Source organism: Mastigoproctus giganteus, chromosome 8, assembly GCF_048544385.1.
Source record: "Mastigoproctus giganteus isolate SK-2022 chromosome 8, ASM4854438v1, whole genome shotgun sequence".
Lineage (NCBI taxonomy): Eukaryota > Metazoa > Arthropoda > Arachnida > Uropygi > Thelyphonidae > Mastigoproctus > Mastigoproctus giganteus.
Window position 1 is genome coordinate 75,326,680 of NC_143582.1, and position 15,853 is coordinate 75,342,532.

Here is a 15,853-nt window from a genome sequence, read left to right on the forward strand (position 1 = left end):
AAACCACACATACAGCATCTTGGAATGTGGCCTTCTCCAACAACATTTAGCACTTCACCTTCTTCACAAGTAAAACCTCTTCCAATTGATGATCTAAGTGCATGCAAACTTGGACAATGACTGCCCATATTCTGGGAGGTAACGTTGATAATTGGCTCAATAATAGCTGATGTACTTGGGACACTGAGATCAAAAATAAGGCCTAATGTTGAACCACAAAGATCATACAATAAGGGCTGACGAACTACAGGATCTACCCTTAAAGTATATCCAATAAGAACCTGAAAAAGAGTTAATGATAAATATATTAATATTTTCATTTTATAGATTGCTAAATGAATGCATATCAGAAATTATTATGACTAAAAGAATCTGATTCTCTTAACATAAAACTAAATCAACTCATAACTATATTAATAATCAGTAAGAATACAATTTTTCTTTTTATAACTTCAAAAGTCAAATAATGATGACAGAGTTAATAGTAGTTTCAGATAGGACTGAAACAGTACTATTATTTATTTGTTGTACTAAGTGGTTTCAGTGAATCTCTGGCAACTCATCATGTGTTCGCGCCTCCGTAGCCAGGTGAGAAGGAGCAGCAGTGTGTAGCACATGCTTCTTGATTAGACCGGGTTTTGAACCCATCACCACCAAATACGGAAGATGCGGAAAGGTCAGGGAATGACCACCACATATCCCCGGAGCAATGTGGTCTTAGTTGCTAATGTTCCTAAAAACCAAATAACAACAACAACAAGACAACTGCCGGCAGCATGGTGCAAGGTGCTGCAAGTGCACCGCCTTTGGATTTCGAAGTAATACACAATTTTTAATATTTTCATTAATTTATCGAAATATAAGACATTGCATGTATTTGAAAATTTGGTGAGCAAAAAATTTATTCCTACATGCACCACCTTGCAAAATATCCAGCCAGGACCCATGTCATGCCAGCATTACTACTACTCTGAGATGAGATTTTTTCTGATGCTGGAGTATTATATTTATGGATTTGGTTTTATTTCAAGTAATTTATTGTTGGTTTGATTTCTCCATTTCTAGGCATATTCATCTTTACTTGCTATTCTAACAATAATATATAATAGTCGGTGTAAGGGACTATCATTCTTTTGATTGGTAACTATGGTGTTGACTTAGCTGTTATCTGGAGTGCCAGCCACAAGCATGTTCAACCAATTCTGTCGAACAGAGCCCCACGCTAAAAATGGTCATAACAATATTGCTGATTAATATATTAAATAATATTAGCATTTAAAATTTTTGTTCAGTATAATATAAAATTATTTAATTATGTCTTAGTTACTGTAAAATTAAAAAAATCACTATTACAAAAACACCCCGCATAAGTTTTGTACAGGACCCTAGGGCCCTGCAAATTTTGTGGCCAGTTCTGATTATCTGCTTTGTCATTGCCTGTTCTCCTGGAGTGTTCTGGGATCTAACAAAGAGTTATTTCAGAGTGAATTTTTGACAGAGGTTGATTATTATGCCAATTTCCTGTAGAAGGGGATGATAAGAAGGATATTTACCCTGGATGGCTGAGGTAGCACTGAATGAATCAGAATATATTAACACAGAAAGCGACGATTGCTAACATTTCATTTAATGCAAGCTGGATAGAATATAATTCTGTAGAAGGCATGCTGTACTCAAATGATAGAGATTTTGAGATACATGCGATAGGAATACAGCTGCTGCACCTATATATGAGTGGGACTTAGAACCGTCTGTATAGATTATGAGTTTCTTAGTGTATTCTGTGCATGATTAGCAGGTAGCTTGTATGTTAAGTGATGGAATAGTATTTTTTAACCACTGAGCAAGTAGAGATTAATGCCTTGCTCATGTCTATCCAATGGAAGTAAAGACATATTTGCATTTTTACTCAATTTCATTGTGATCAATTTTCAACTTATGTACTATTTCTCAGAGACATATCTCAGCAGTCCTAAGATCATTAGGCTTAGATTTATAGAGCATGCACAAAGGCTGTAACCAAAGATAATCCTTGCTATAACAAGTGTTAGAGATAATATAAAAAACTGAACAGAATTTCAGCAGATATTCCGCAAGGTACTACATTCCACTTTCAGCTATACCTTTCTCCTCTATCCTTCAGCCATTTTTGCAGGAGCATCCTAATGTTATAGCATATGCTAATGTTGACAAAATTATTTCTAGTTTTAATTGTTGAGACTGCCATTACTTCTGAACACCTCACTAAACATTTTCTACATTTCATAAATCATTTAAAATCTGATAATCTCCAAACGATATATAAACATGTTCCTTTTGAAATTAATGCTTCTAGTCAACAATCTACCATTCTGAAAATTGATACATAAGGACCTTAGCATTGTTTTTCCATGCAAAATTCACATTCTTCCAACAGATTAATCATCTTACAAGTAAATTCACTATATCTGTTTGGCTACTTACACAACAACAACATACACTATGTCCTAATAACTTGCTGCTCTAATAAACATAAACCTAAAACAATTCCTTTGACTAACAATTATGGAGAATTGAAAACCATTTTAGCAAAATTAAATACAGTAATCTTCTAAATCTACATAGATTCCTACAGAACCTGAGCTTCTTGACAACAGTAAGAAAATTTTCAAACTAAGCCTTAAAAATATTTTTTACCAAACACATTGGCCACACAATACATTGATCCTACTGAACCCACTCATTTTATTTCAATTTAATTCTTTAGTTTTGCTTTATTATTTTTTAAATTATTATTTTCTATCCTTCATGCTATGATGTAAATCCAACAACATTTTAGCTTTGCTTTTGTGGCTTCCCATGTAATATTACTGTTCTTTTAATCAAAACTTAATTTTATCATATAATCCATAATACCTGCTTCTGTATAATTTAAATGCATATAATGGTTGTGATCAAATTAGTTTTATTTTTATTTGAGAAAATAATTTAACCTGCTTTTGCTAACTATTCTTTTATGTGTTCTATATGCCTACATGCACAAATATATGTGTTTATCTCCATAGCTTTTGTAAGTCCTCCTTGCCTTACTTATGGCTGTTTTGAGGCAAGCCTTTTTTGTGTTTGCAGGTTTTAGTGAACAGTTTCTAAATTTGTAACTTTGTGAGATTAATGAAAAATAAACTGATATTGACTGATTGATTAATGGTGCACCTTGCAAACATGCGCTGCATGCACACGCATGCCCACAGTACAATTTTGATAATTCACTTTACACCAATTCATAAGACATGCATGCTCTCTCTCTAACCAAACAAACAACTTTGATATAATTAGATGATCTACGGTGAATATGTCTGATATTATATGTACTTACAGCTTTAGTAATTCTGTTAGATGTTTAGATGAATTAGATGTTTCTCCTACATATTTAATATTGCATATTTTACAGGTAAGGAGACAGACTATGCTTTTTGTTTTACAAAAAGGGATGGAGTTTAAGCTATGGTTGGTTTCATGATTGTCCGTGGCAGGACAGGTTAGATATTTATCCTTGCATTTAGAGAAAGAAGGAATATAATTAAATATATGAAGATTGCTTTTGTGTTTATAAAAGATGGAATTAAATGAGTCAGTGCCAAAAGTATGGTTCTCCTGTGAGAAATTAGATGGACCATCCTCAGGAGCAGGATAGAATGCAACATGATTTATAGCAAAACTAGAGATGAAGCAGCGTTGACTCACCATATTCAAATCTGTTGTACTCATCACGATCCATGTAAGGAAAATTTAATAAGGCAAGATGTGTAAAAGTCAGAGCCATCTAGCAGAATGGCTATTGAGGAGATGTCGTTTAAGACTAGCATCGTGTAAAGCAAAAGAAAGATAAAACTTAAATTAATATAGTAGTAATATTATATTGTCTAGAAGCAAACAAAGCAGTTGAGAGAAAAATAGGGAAATTTTATGAAAGGGATCATATGTCAAATGCTCCAAAACAGGCGGGGCAGGAGTAAAGGAAGCAAAAGTATATAAAAATGTGTAGTTTGTAACATAAGTATAGAGTCTGAAAAGATGGAAAAGAGAAGTACACAGAGTGCCTGAACTAAAAGAGGTTTAAAGGAAAATAGAAAAAGGAAGTAAAGTAGTAGTGAAAAAGCGAAAGAATTTTAAAAACCTAGTGCAATAATGAAATGGGACTATGGAAGAAAACAATATATGAAAAATTACAAATTACCAAATAAATAATAAAGAGATATCACAGTATTCAGATATGGGAGGGCAATTTTTGGAAAGAAGGCTATAGGGATGTAAATATGCAGGATCTCAGTACAGTAAAAGAAAAAATGATACATGGCCAGGCATTTCATCAGGGGACTACTCCTGACCATGTATCGGGCTATCCCTCTGAACTTAAACTTAATAAAGAAAATGCTGATAAATGCACAGCCAACTTCCTTGATCTGAATATTACACTTAGTAATATATGATAAAAGAAATTATTTTAACTTTGAGGTCATTTACCTCACAAATTGGCAATCCGATATTTCTAATAAAATACACAAAAATACTACAGTAAAAGTCCAAAAATCTGAACTGCTCAGGGACTGGGCTGATCTGGATTTTCAGATTTTCAGGATTCTCAGGCAGTACTTTTAAAATTCAAATTTAAGATGGAATAAAGAAGATATCACCAGGTAAATTTTGACAGTTTATTCATTAGCAAATAAAGCAGTTTCATTTATCGAAACGAGCAGTTTTAAAGAAAAATAAAGTCAACATCTGACAAAGTTGTCACCAACAGATTGTCAGATTTTAAGGGGGGGGGTAAAGAGAATATTATTATTCATGTGGGGACTAATGATATTAAACGTACACGATCTGGCAATTTGTTGGAAAAATACAGGACCATGCTGAAGAAATGCCGCGAGCTAGGCCACAATGTCTATGTGTCTGCAATTCTGCCAAGACATGATAGGAGGGATTATATGTTAAAAGCCTTGTGTATTAACTCAAGACTTGAAGGTCTCTGCAAAGGCTTTTGGGGGAAATTTCTATCAGCTTGGCCCACACTTGTACGTAGAAGGAATTTGTTTTGTAGAGATGGGATACACTTAAACAAAGGTGGTTCAAAAGTTTTTGCCAGTATTACTGAGGATACCTTAAAGGTTCAGGGAAACTGCTAGTTGGGGGGGGGGGGATGTGAGTAATATTGACACACGTTTATCTGATAATATTGGTCAAAGTAACTCTTGCACATACCTCAAAAGTTCTTATCTGTTACCCCAAATGGACGTATCATCTAGATGTTCTGGGGGCAAAGACGTTTCACGTGAGCGGGTAGCTAATGCCAGGGAAGAGAACCTAAAAATCTTCAAGAGTTGTGTTAGCGTTGTTAAATATACAAGAACAGTAAGTCTTAATTGTTTATACAGTAATGTTAGAAGCGTCGTCAATGAAATGAGCGAATTCGAACTGCTGGTTAAAACAAGTAACGCGGACATAATAGGGCTTACAGAAACGTAGTGCCACCCGGAAATAGGGGATGATGAGTGTCAGTACGGTTTGTATAATGTATTTAGGAAGGATAGGGTAAATAGAAGGGGTGGTGCGGTAATGCTTCTTATCAGAAGCAGCCTGAGTGCGACGATAGCTTTCCCAGATTCAGACATTTCACATGCTAGTACAGAATCTGTATGGTGTGAGATAGTTGGAAACAAAGGTATAATGCGAGTAGGAGTAATCTACAGACCAGGTGATTGTAAAGATTATGACAAAAGCTTCTACATGCAAATGGAATGGGCAAGTAAGCATCAATGTCTTATTATGGATGATTTCAATTTGCCTCTAATTGATTGGAGTAAATGGGAAGGAAACTCAACATGGGGAACAAAATTTTTAAATCAACTAGATGACTGTTATTTGTATCAACATGTCAGGGAAAGTACTATAGAAAAGAATATCCTAGACCTCATCATCACCCATGAATCAGATGACATAACAGGGCTGACAGTAGAGGAACCAGTAGCAGGAAGTGATTATGGAGTTTTACGGTGGATGATGATGAGAGAGGCAGCAGCAGTAAAAGGCAAAGGAATTGGTTTTAATTTCAGAAAAGGAAATTATGATGCCTTAAGGTACTACATGGTCTCTATTAACTGGGCAGATATCGCACAGAGAATGAATACATTTGAACTGTGGTATGCTTTTAAAACATTAATCACAGATGCCTTGAATGTGTATATACCATTAAAAAAAATACTCCACGAGCAGGATTCCAAGTTGGATGAATAGTGAAGTTGCCACATTACTTGAGCAGAAAAAAGGTTACAGAGCAATAAAAAGTACTGAAGCCTATAACAGCTAAAAGATGATCTGTAATAGAGCCACAGAAAAGGTTCGACAGGCAAAGGCAGTTTATGAGAAATCACTAGCAAACAGAGCAAAGAGGGGGAATAAGGAATTCTTCACATATATAAATGCCAAGAAGAGCAGGACAAACCAGATCGGACCTTTACGTAAGGGAAAGGGGATAGTATTAAATACACCAGCTGCCGTTGCAGATGAACTCAACAGTTATTTTGCATCGATATTTACAAATGAAAAACCTTTCGTAGCAATGGGAAATTGTGGGAGCGAAGTTGAAAAATATGTAATTAATGATATTGAAAATTTGCAAGATTATTTAATGAAAAAACTTCCCAGCCTACAGGCCAGTAAGGCTCCTGGAGTTGAGGAAGTCCTGGAGTCCCTATAATCTTAAGGGAGGCGGCGGCAAGTGATTGCATTGAACCATTGAGGCTAATTATGCGAGCATCACTAGACTCTGGGGAGATTCCCTTGGATTGGAAAAGTGCATTAAAGTACTTTCTCATACATAAGGGTGGCTCTAAGAGTGAAGTGGGAAATTATCGACCTGTCAGTCTGACTTTAGTAGTAGGGAAAATCATGGAGGCAATGATCAAGGGTGGAATTCAGGATCATTTGGATCGAATTGAAATTCTCAAGGATACTCAGCATGGTTTTGTGAAGGGAAAATCATGTTTAACAAATCTGGTTCGCTTTTTTGAAAGGGTCACTCACGAGCTGGATTTAGGAATAATTTCGACATTTTTTTTTAGATTTCAGCGCAAAGCTTTCGACTCAGTCCCACATGAGCGGTTGCTTTATACGCTGGAACAGGTTGGAATCACTGGGAAAATCCTTAGACGGATAGCAGGATGGCTTCAGGGCAGGAGGCAGAGGATTGTGATAAATGCCTATTCCTCAGATTGGGTTGATGTAAGAAGTGGGGTTCCCTGAGGATCAGTATTAGGACCACTGTTGTTTTTAATTTTCATAAACGACATTGATGAAGGGATAGAGGGCGTGATGTCTAAATTTGCAGATGATGTTAAAATTGGTAGAGTAGTTAATGATCACTGTCAAGCTGAGCTTCTTCAAAGTGACCTAGATAGACTTCAGGAATGGTCAGAAAAATGGCAGCTATGCGTTAATCCAACAAAGTGTAAGGTATTACACATGGGAAACAGTAATCCCAAAATAACTTATTCACTTAGTGGAGTTCAACTAAACCCAGTACTGGAGGGAAGGGACTTGGGTGTTATGGCGCCTCCGTAGCCAGGTGGGAAGGAGCAGCAGTGCGTAGCACGCGCTTCTTGATTAGACCGGGGTTCGAGCCCGTCACCACCAAATACGAAGGACGAGGAAAAGTCAAGGAATGACCACCGCATATCCCGGAGCAATATGGCCTTAGTTGCTAATGCTCCTAAAAACCAAATAACAACAACTTGGGTGTTATGATACAGTCAGACATGAAATTCTCTGAGCATTGTAAACAGGTTGCAAGGAAGGCCCATGGTGTCCTATCGATGATCTCTTGAACTTTTGCAAGTAGAGATAGGGACGTGATAATCCCATTATATAAGGCTTTTGTTAAACCACATTTGGAATACTGTGTTCAAGTATAGAGACCGCACCTAAAGAAAGACATCGAGCTTCTTGAAAGGGTGCAAAGACGAGTAACTCGCCTGGTGAGATGGGCAAAAGGGTGTCCATATGAAGAAAGACTTCGAATATGTGGGTTGCAGAGTTTGGAAACTAGACACCTTAGAGGAGATTTGATTGAGGTGTTTATGGCTGTGAGAGGCATCAGTAAAATGAATGAGGACGGAATTTTCAAGGTTATAAATGATGCTAGAACTAGGGGACATAAATTCAAGTTACGGGGGAAATGTTTAGATTGGACTGCAGGAAGTTTTATTTTAGCCAACGAGTTATAAATTACTGGAATAAGTTGCCTACGTGGGTGGGAGAGGCTGACAGTTTGGAGAAATTGAAGGGTCATCCGGATAGTACCTTTGGGTCAGGGAAGTGCATAGGATGATAGGTTTAATTTCCTTTTCTTTTACTGATTATTATTATTTATTTATTTTATTTTATTATTTTTTTTTATCATTGTTTTATTCGTTTTTTTTTTTTTTGGCCGGTGCAGCATAAGCCATAGGCTTTCTTGCACCATGCGGCCATTACTAATACTAAGATGTAAACAAAAATTTTCACCACGAAAAAAAAAAGATCATGTAATGCTTGAAATCGTGTTTAAAAATGAATAGTGTAAAAGAAAAATACAGTATATACATGAAAGCAGAGATACATATTTTATATAAATTATTTGTTTTTAGTTTATTAACGAAACATTTTCATATAAAATATAAAGTTCGAAAAACAAACAAATATTTATTCGTTCCTTTCTGCAATTTCTGTTGCGTCTGTTGCAATGCTTGTGGATGATATATAAATACTTTTATATATCACCTTGTTTACAACTTTGTAATTTATTTGTGATAAAATTATTATGCACCATGTGTGCATGCATGACGTCTTGAAGCTATGGTTCTGTTCCATAAATTTTATAACCGTTTCAATGGACTTTTCTGCAGTAGCCCAAGATATCTTTTCTTCTTCAACTTTATCATTTTCTTCACCAGATTCTTCCGAATAATTCTCTTCTATCTTATCAGGAGTTATAATGCTTTGAATAATTTCTTTATCAGTGAAAGTCGCAGCAACTTCAACATCATCTTCAATGCGTATCCACTCTTCTATGTCATCAGCATTAATTTTACATAGGGGGTTCTCTTCTGTACATAATTTAACAGTTTCCATCAGTTCTTTCACTTCAGATGCCTTCAGCTTTATGTGAATTCCTTCAAAATCTTCATTTCCATCAGATTGTAGATCTGCAAATATCACATTCAGTCATAACTTTCGTCACACTCTTAAAAGAGTTACAGGTTTGACTGCATTCCATACAGTCACGAATGAAAATGCTGCATCATTGATTGTAAAACTGCGTTAAAATTCTGAAGGGTCGACATTCTTATGCATCATTTTTATAGTGACATTTAAAGTTCTTAATAATTCCTTGATCCATGGGTTGAATTAATGGTGTTATGTTTGGTGGAAAGTAACATGCAAAAATATTCCTGCAATCAGACACTAATTTTGATTCATGTGGGTGGACCCTACACTTGTCAAGAAGTAGCAGGCACTTTGTATTTGTAGGCTTCCTGAATTTTCTCAAGTTCTGACAAACTGATAGAACAAAATCACAAGCAAACCAAATGCGAAATATATCTTTGTCAATCCAAGCATTCTTTTGGGCTTTATAGGTCACAGGTAAGTGCACAATTCCTTTAAAGGGCCGTGGGCAAGGAAATTTGCCAATCACCAAAAGCTTAATTTTATGCTGACCTGAAGCATTAGCACACATAAGAACGGTTACTCTTTCTTTATTAACCTTAAACCCTGTTGCATTTCATTCTTGGTTTCCAGCCAAAGTTTTTGTGGGTAAACACTTCCAGTAAACCGCTGTTTCATTAGCATTATAAATTTCTTTGGCTATAAGGACATACGTAGTCAGTTACAATTTTTTCAAATGTTGCACTATATTCTTTTGCTGCTTGTGTATCAGCCGACTGTCTTTCTCTAGCAATATCTAACTGCCTAATACCATGACGAGTCTTGAAATTCCTAAGCCATTACTAAATGTGCACTCTGGTTCAATGTTCATTTGCTCCTTAAAAGACCCTGCTTTGGCAATAAGCATGGGCCCAGAAATTGCCATACCTTCTGATCATTTTAACAAAAATCATTCATACAACACTTTATTGAGATTCTCTAATTTTAGCTGATGTAAACTTTTTCTCTCAGCAATTTTATTGTAAGGCTCAGATGAGGCTGTGAATTTAGAATTTTATTCTTTGCCTTTTTTATGTCGTAAATTGTAGGCTTTACAATGTTGTATGTTTACATTAGAACAGCATCGCTCACACCACTTTCTAGTTTCTTAATTATTTAGAGTTTGTCGCTCAATTTCAATGTGTTCTTTCTCTTCACACCATGAAGTTTATCTATTTTAGGAGCCATTATTATGGGCTTGTAAATACGTATGCTATATATGGGGTGCATCTGTAGCCAGGTGGGCAGGAGCAGCAGTGCGTAGCACACGCTTCTTGATTAGACCAGAGTTCGAGCCCGTGACCAACAAATACGGAGGATGCAGAAAGGTCAGGGAATCACCACCGCATTATTCCCGGAGCAACATGGCCTTAGTTGCTAGTGCTTCTAAAAAAAACCAAATGGCACAGCTATATATGGTAAATGGAAAGAGTAGGACAAAAATTATAGCATTGCCACAGTTTGATTGCTCGTTTCAAAATGCCGACCACGAGCTCACTTGTTGTCACTGGACATCTGTGGCACTCACGCATGCACGCACACACACACATGCGCGCGCGCGCACACACACGCACACACAAAAGTCCGCTAAATTTAAAAAGTTTGTGAGTTTTTGAAAAGTCCGGATTCTTGGGTGGTCCGGATTTCTGGCATCCGGATTTGCGGACTTTACTGTATTTGTATTCAAGCAAAGTTTCTTCTCCTAAAAAACCATTTGGTTTGTCACTTTGTTACTCTGACACCTGTCTCAGATCTATTGTTCATCTGGCAGCCATTTTTGTGAATGGTTTTTTTTTCTTAACAAAACCCTGCTTCATTTAACCTGGCCTTTTATGTTGTGAAATTTTATCAATTGATCTAAAATCCATCACCTTTGGGGTTACTAATTTTGCCGTTGAGTAGCTATTGGGCTCTTCTTGATTCCCTGAATTTTCAGTTTTTATTTTCCTTGCTGGATGCACTGTTACTCTCTTCAATGGATTCACTCAACCTTCAATCAACCTTTAATGGAGCCAATAAATGCATACCTCTAGCTACAGCTGTAAGTTAATTTGGAAGTTTGAGCCATGATTAATTAGACCCTGTTCTCTGATCATCTAAAATTTCACTGGATATTCATCTCCTAAATTTCCCTGGAGAGTCATCTCCTGCAGATCTGAATTATACATGTTCCTTCGCAAAAATTTATTCTTTCAGCCTTACGTCTGCCGTTATATGTATTTAGGCCTTTATACCATCTTTCCCATAGTACAATTTTTTATTATTATTTTTTTTTGTGTGCAGTTTCGACGATAGAGGTCATCCCTATTTGCATTTTTACAGCTATATAACACAGTGACCGGTTGTTTCCCTTTTGCATCTAGGTTGTGTGCGTCTCTCCTCCACTTGGCTTAATGACTTCAGGTAAAGCTTTCTTCTGATTTTACTTTTGGTTTTGGTATCGGTTTGCCTTTCTTCTCTACAAGCCTATGGTATTAACACCTATTTTTACTAATGCGTACAAATACCAGAACCCTTTCTTTAAGGTTGGGCCTTACACACCCAGTAAGTTCAGTAATTTTATTGACTTTTTCTACACTTTTTATCTTTTCACTTTCTTTTTCTGTCTTTTTCCTGTTCGTAAAACTATTTGTGTAATATGAGGGTATAATAATCGCTACTTTTTCCCTCTTTTAACTACTTTTTCTCCCCTTCCTCATCCTAGAATTTTTACCCTTCCTTATACCATTTGCTTGGCTACACTTTTTTAATCAAATTACTGTTTTTTCCCCTTACTGTGTGGTACACACCTTTGTATATTTGTATTATATATTTAACTTTATTAACTTAATTTTTTACACTGCATATCACCGCATGGTACACACCTTTGTATGTTTGTATTATTTTACTTTCTTTTACTTTATTACTTAATTTTTTACACTGCGTTGGGACTACCTTGTCTGATAGTATTAAGATAGGGGCCACATATTTGCTTTTTCCCTTTTCTTGTACTATAGACAAGTTTGGAAATGCAGTGCCTGATACATGGTCAGGAGTAGTCCCCTGATGAAATGCCTGGCCGTGTATCATTTTTTCTTTTACTTGGTAATTTGTAATTGTTCATATATTGTTTTCTTCCATAGTCCCATTTCATTATTGCACTAGGTTTTTAAAATTCTTTCGCTTTTTCATTACTACTACTTTACTTTCTTTTTCTACTTTCCTTTAAACCTCTTTTAGTTCAGGCACTCTGTGTGATTCTCTTTTCCATCTTTTCAGACTCTACACTTATATTACAAAATACACATTTTTATATATATATATATATATTTATTTATTTTTTTTTTTTTGGCTAATGCTGTATAAGCTTGCTTTCTTGAATTATTTGTCACTATTGATACTAATACTAAAAGGGTGACACAAGTAGATTGTCAGGGAAATGGGAAATATATTGTGCAAAAAAGGATAGGTGGAATAGGACCAGGGTATGTCTGCCATGGGCAAGAGTTGATGATGTTGTAGGGCAGATACCATCTTTTAAGAGCACAAAGGATGATATTGTTATACACAGTGGCACAACTGACATTAAGGAGATCTGCCGACTTACTTAACAAGTACAGGTTAATGTTGAAAAAAAAGTCACGAGTTAGGGTTAAATTTGAGGGTCTGCAATTCTGCCCAGACATGATAGGAGGGAGTATTTGACGAGAGCCTTGTCAATCAATTTGGCCTTGGAGAGAGATTGTGCAAGGCTCATGAGATAGAATTTTTCTCAGCATGGCCTGTGCATATTTACAGGAGGGATTGTTTCTACAATGATGGGACACTCTTAAATAGAAAGGGTGCAAGAATATTTGCTGATGCTATCAAGGCAGTGTTAGGGATACTCTTAAATAGAAAGGGTGCAAAAATATTTGCTGATGCTATCAAGGCAGTGTTAGGTGTGTTGGAAAATTGCTAGCTTGGGGGGGATTCACTAATAGAACATAGCCACAGGCAGAAGTAAAAGTGATTCTTGCACTACTTCTATTGGAATGAGCAGCAGCCTGGAAAGCGAAGTACTGGGGATTTCATGGGCTGCTCAGAGTCATCATGGAACAAGTAAATACATGGGTTGTGTTAGGGTAACTAAGTGTATGAATAGGTATATTTATACTTTCATGTACACCAATGCTAGAAGTATAGTAAATAAATTTGATAAATTTGAACTGCTGGTCAAAACATCAAAAGCGGATATTGCTGGAATGTCCTGTCTATCCTTTCTGTGTACAGAAAGGATAGATAGAACAGGAAGGGAGGAGGGATTATGCTGTTAGTTAAGAAACATAAAATCTAAGGAAGTACATTCATTTACACATTAGTGGACAATGCAATGTTGAGTAGTGTGGTATGACGTAAGCACTGGGAAAGGTAAAATGAGAGTAGGTGTGTGATATAGGCCTAATGAAATAATAAGTATAATGAGCAATTGTGCAGAGAAATAGAGTGAGCCAGTAAATCAGGATGTCTTATAATAATGGGGGATTTTAACTTTCCATATGTTGAATGGAACTTGTGGGTTGGTCACTCACACACTAGCAAGACTTTTGTGGATTTATTGGATGACAGTTTTCTACACCAACATGTTCGAGAGGCAACCAGAAAGAATAATACCCTTGATCTGATTATCAGCAGTGATTCTTCATGTGTTAAGAATCTGCAGATAAAGGAATCACTAGGTGGCAGTGATCACAGTATACTGATGTGGGAGTTAAAGTGGTCTCGGAGAGTTTTAAAATTCTATATAGTGGGATCAACTTATGATGTTACCAATAGTGAATTCTAAATGGGAAGCCTTCAGGGATTAATCTTAGAGGGTACTAGGTTTTTCGTACCAACTAAGAAAAACAATTCAAGGTTTAGGCCTAAATGGATGTCAGATGAACTAATAAGACTCAAGGCATAGAAGAAAAAGGCATGGAATGCATATAAATTATCAGGTGACACAGAAGTCTATGGCAGATATAACCTAGTCCATAATCATGTCACAAAAGAGGTTAGGCAGGTAATGGCAGATTACGGGAAATCTTTGGCAAAGGATATGAAGAAAAACAGCAAATAGTTCTTTACTTATGTAAACTCTAGAAGGAAAGGGATGAATCAGATTGGTCCACTTAACATTGATGGTGTGACTATTGATGGTCATGCTCAGGTACCTGATAAATTGAATGAGTATTTTGCATCTACATTCACACATGAGGAGTTATTCAAGGAGAGTAATGCCAGAAGTTTATCAAACTCTAACAGGGAGCTAAGTGATTTTGTAATAACTGAGAGCAAAGAGGAGGAAAAACAGTTGAAGTTCCACATAAGTAAGGGGAGGATGGGATCTATCCAATTATATATTAAAGGAGGCAGCAAACCCTTAGCCATAAGTATGAAAGCTTCCTTGGATCCAGGGGAGGTCCCCATGGACTGGAGATGTGCAAATTTGTCCCCAATTCACAAAAGGGGATCAAAGGGTGACATGTTTGTTTGTTATTTGGTTTTTAGGAGCATTAACAACAAAGGCTATATTGCTCCGGGAAATGCGGTGGTCTTTCCTAATCTTTTCGCATCCTCTGTATTTGGTGGTGACGGGCTAGAATCCCGAGTCTAATCAAGAAGCATGTGCTATGCACTGCTGTTCCTTCCCACCTGGCTACGGAGGCACCAAAGGGTGACATGATATAATTACAGACCTGTTAGTCTAACTTCTGTTCTAGGGAAAATAATAGAGTCACTGCTTAAAGAAGCAATGCAGGATCGTCTGCACAAGATGGCAGTTATAGTTCAGACAGCATGGGTTTGTTAAGGGGAAGTCTTATCTGAGAAATTTGATTGGATATTATGCACTGGATGCAAAGAATAATTTTTATATTATATACTCGGATTTTAGGAAAGCTTTTGATACTGTGGCACATGGAAGACTACTGTACAAATTGGAGCAGTATGGCATTAAAAGCAAGTTGCTACAATGGATAAAAGGATGGTTGAGTGGGAGAAGTCAGAGAGTGGTTATCAATGGACACCACTCTTCATGGACTAATGTTATTTGTGGAGTCACCCAGGGTTCGGTATTGGGCACATTGTTGTTTTCGGTATTTATCAATGATATTGATGAAAGTATATCAGGGCTAATGTCTAATTTTGCAGACGATACAAAGGTTTGCAAGGTTGTTAATGACAGAAATGATAGTACACTACTGCAACAGGATCTGGAAAAGTTGGGCAGATGGGCTGAGAGGTGGCAACTTAAATTTAATATTGACAAATTTAAAGTACTGCATATGGGTAGCAGAATTCCGAGATTAACGTATCAACTGGGTGGTACTACACGCAGGGTCGTAGAGAATGAAAATAACCTGGGGATAAGTGTGCAGTCAGATATGAAGTTTTCTGAGAAGGGCAAAAATGCTGCAAGAATAGCTAATGGTGTCTTGTCAATGATATACAGGAATTTTTCTAGCAGAGATAAGGGGGATCGTCCCCTTGTATAAGGCAATGGTCAGGTCACACCTTGAGTACTGTATATAGGCCTGGGGGCCTCATTTTAGGAAAGATGCGGAGCTGCTGGAATAAGTACAGAGAAGGGCAACGAGATTGGAGACCGGAACAAAGGGTTGGTGTTACC

General features: G+C 36.6%; 1 protein-coding gene across 1 annotated transcript in view; it reads right to left on the reverse strand.

Moving 5' to 3' along the window:
• The window catches only part of LOC150081645 (uncharacterized), a 981,095-nt gene that overhangs the window by 396,657 nt on the left and 568,585 nt on the right, over window positions 1–15,853 (reverse strand). The window contains exon 31 of the mRNA XM_090380575.1: window positions 14–281. Within this exon, the coding sequence (XP_090236701.1) occupies window positions 14–281 (268 nt within the window). The remainder of the gene's footprint in view (window positions 1–13; window positions 282–15,853) is intronic.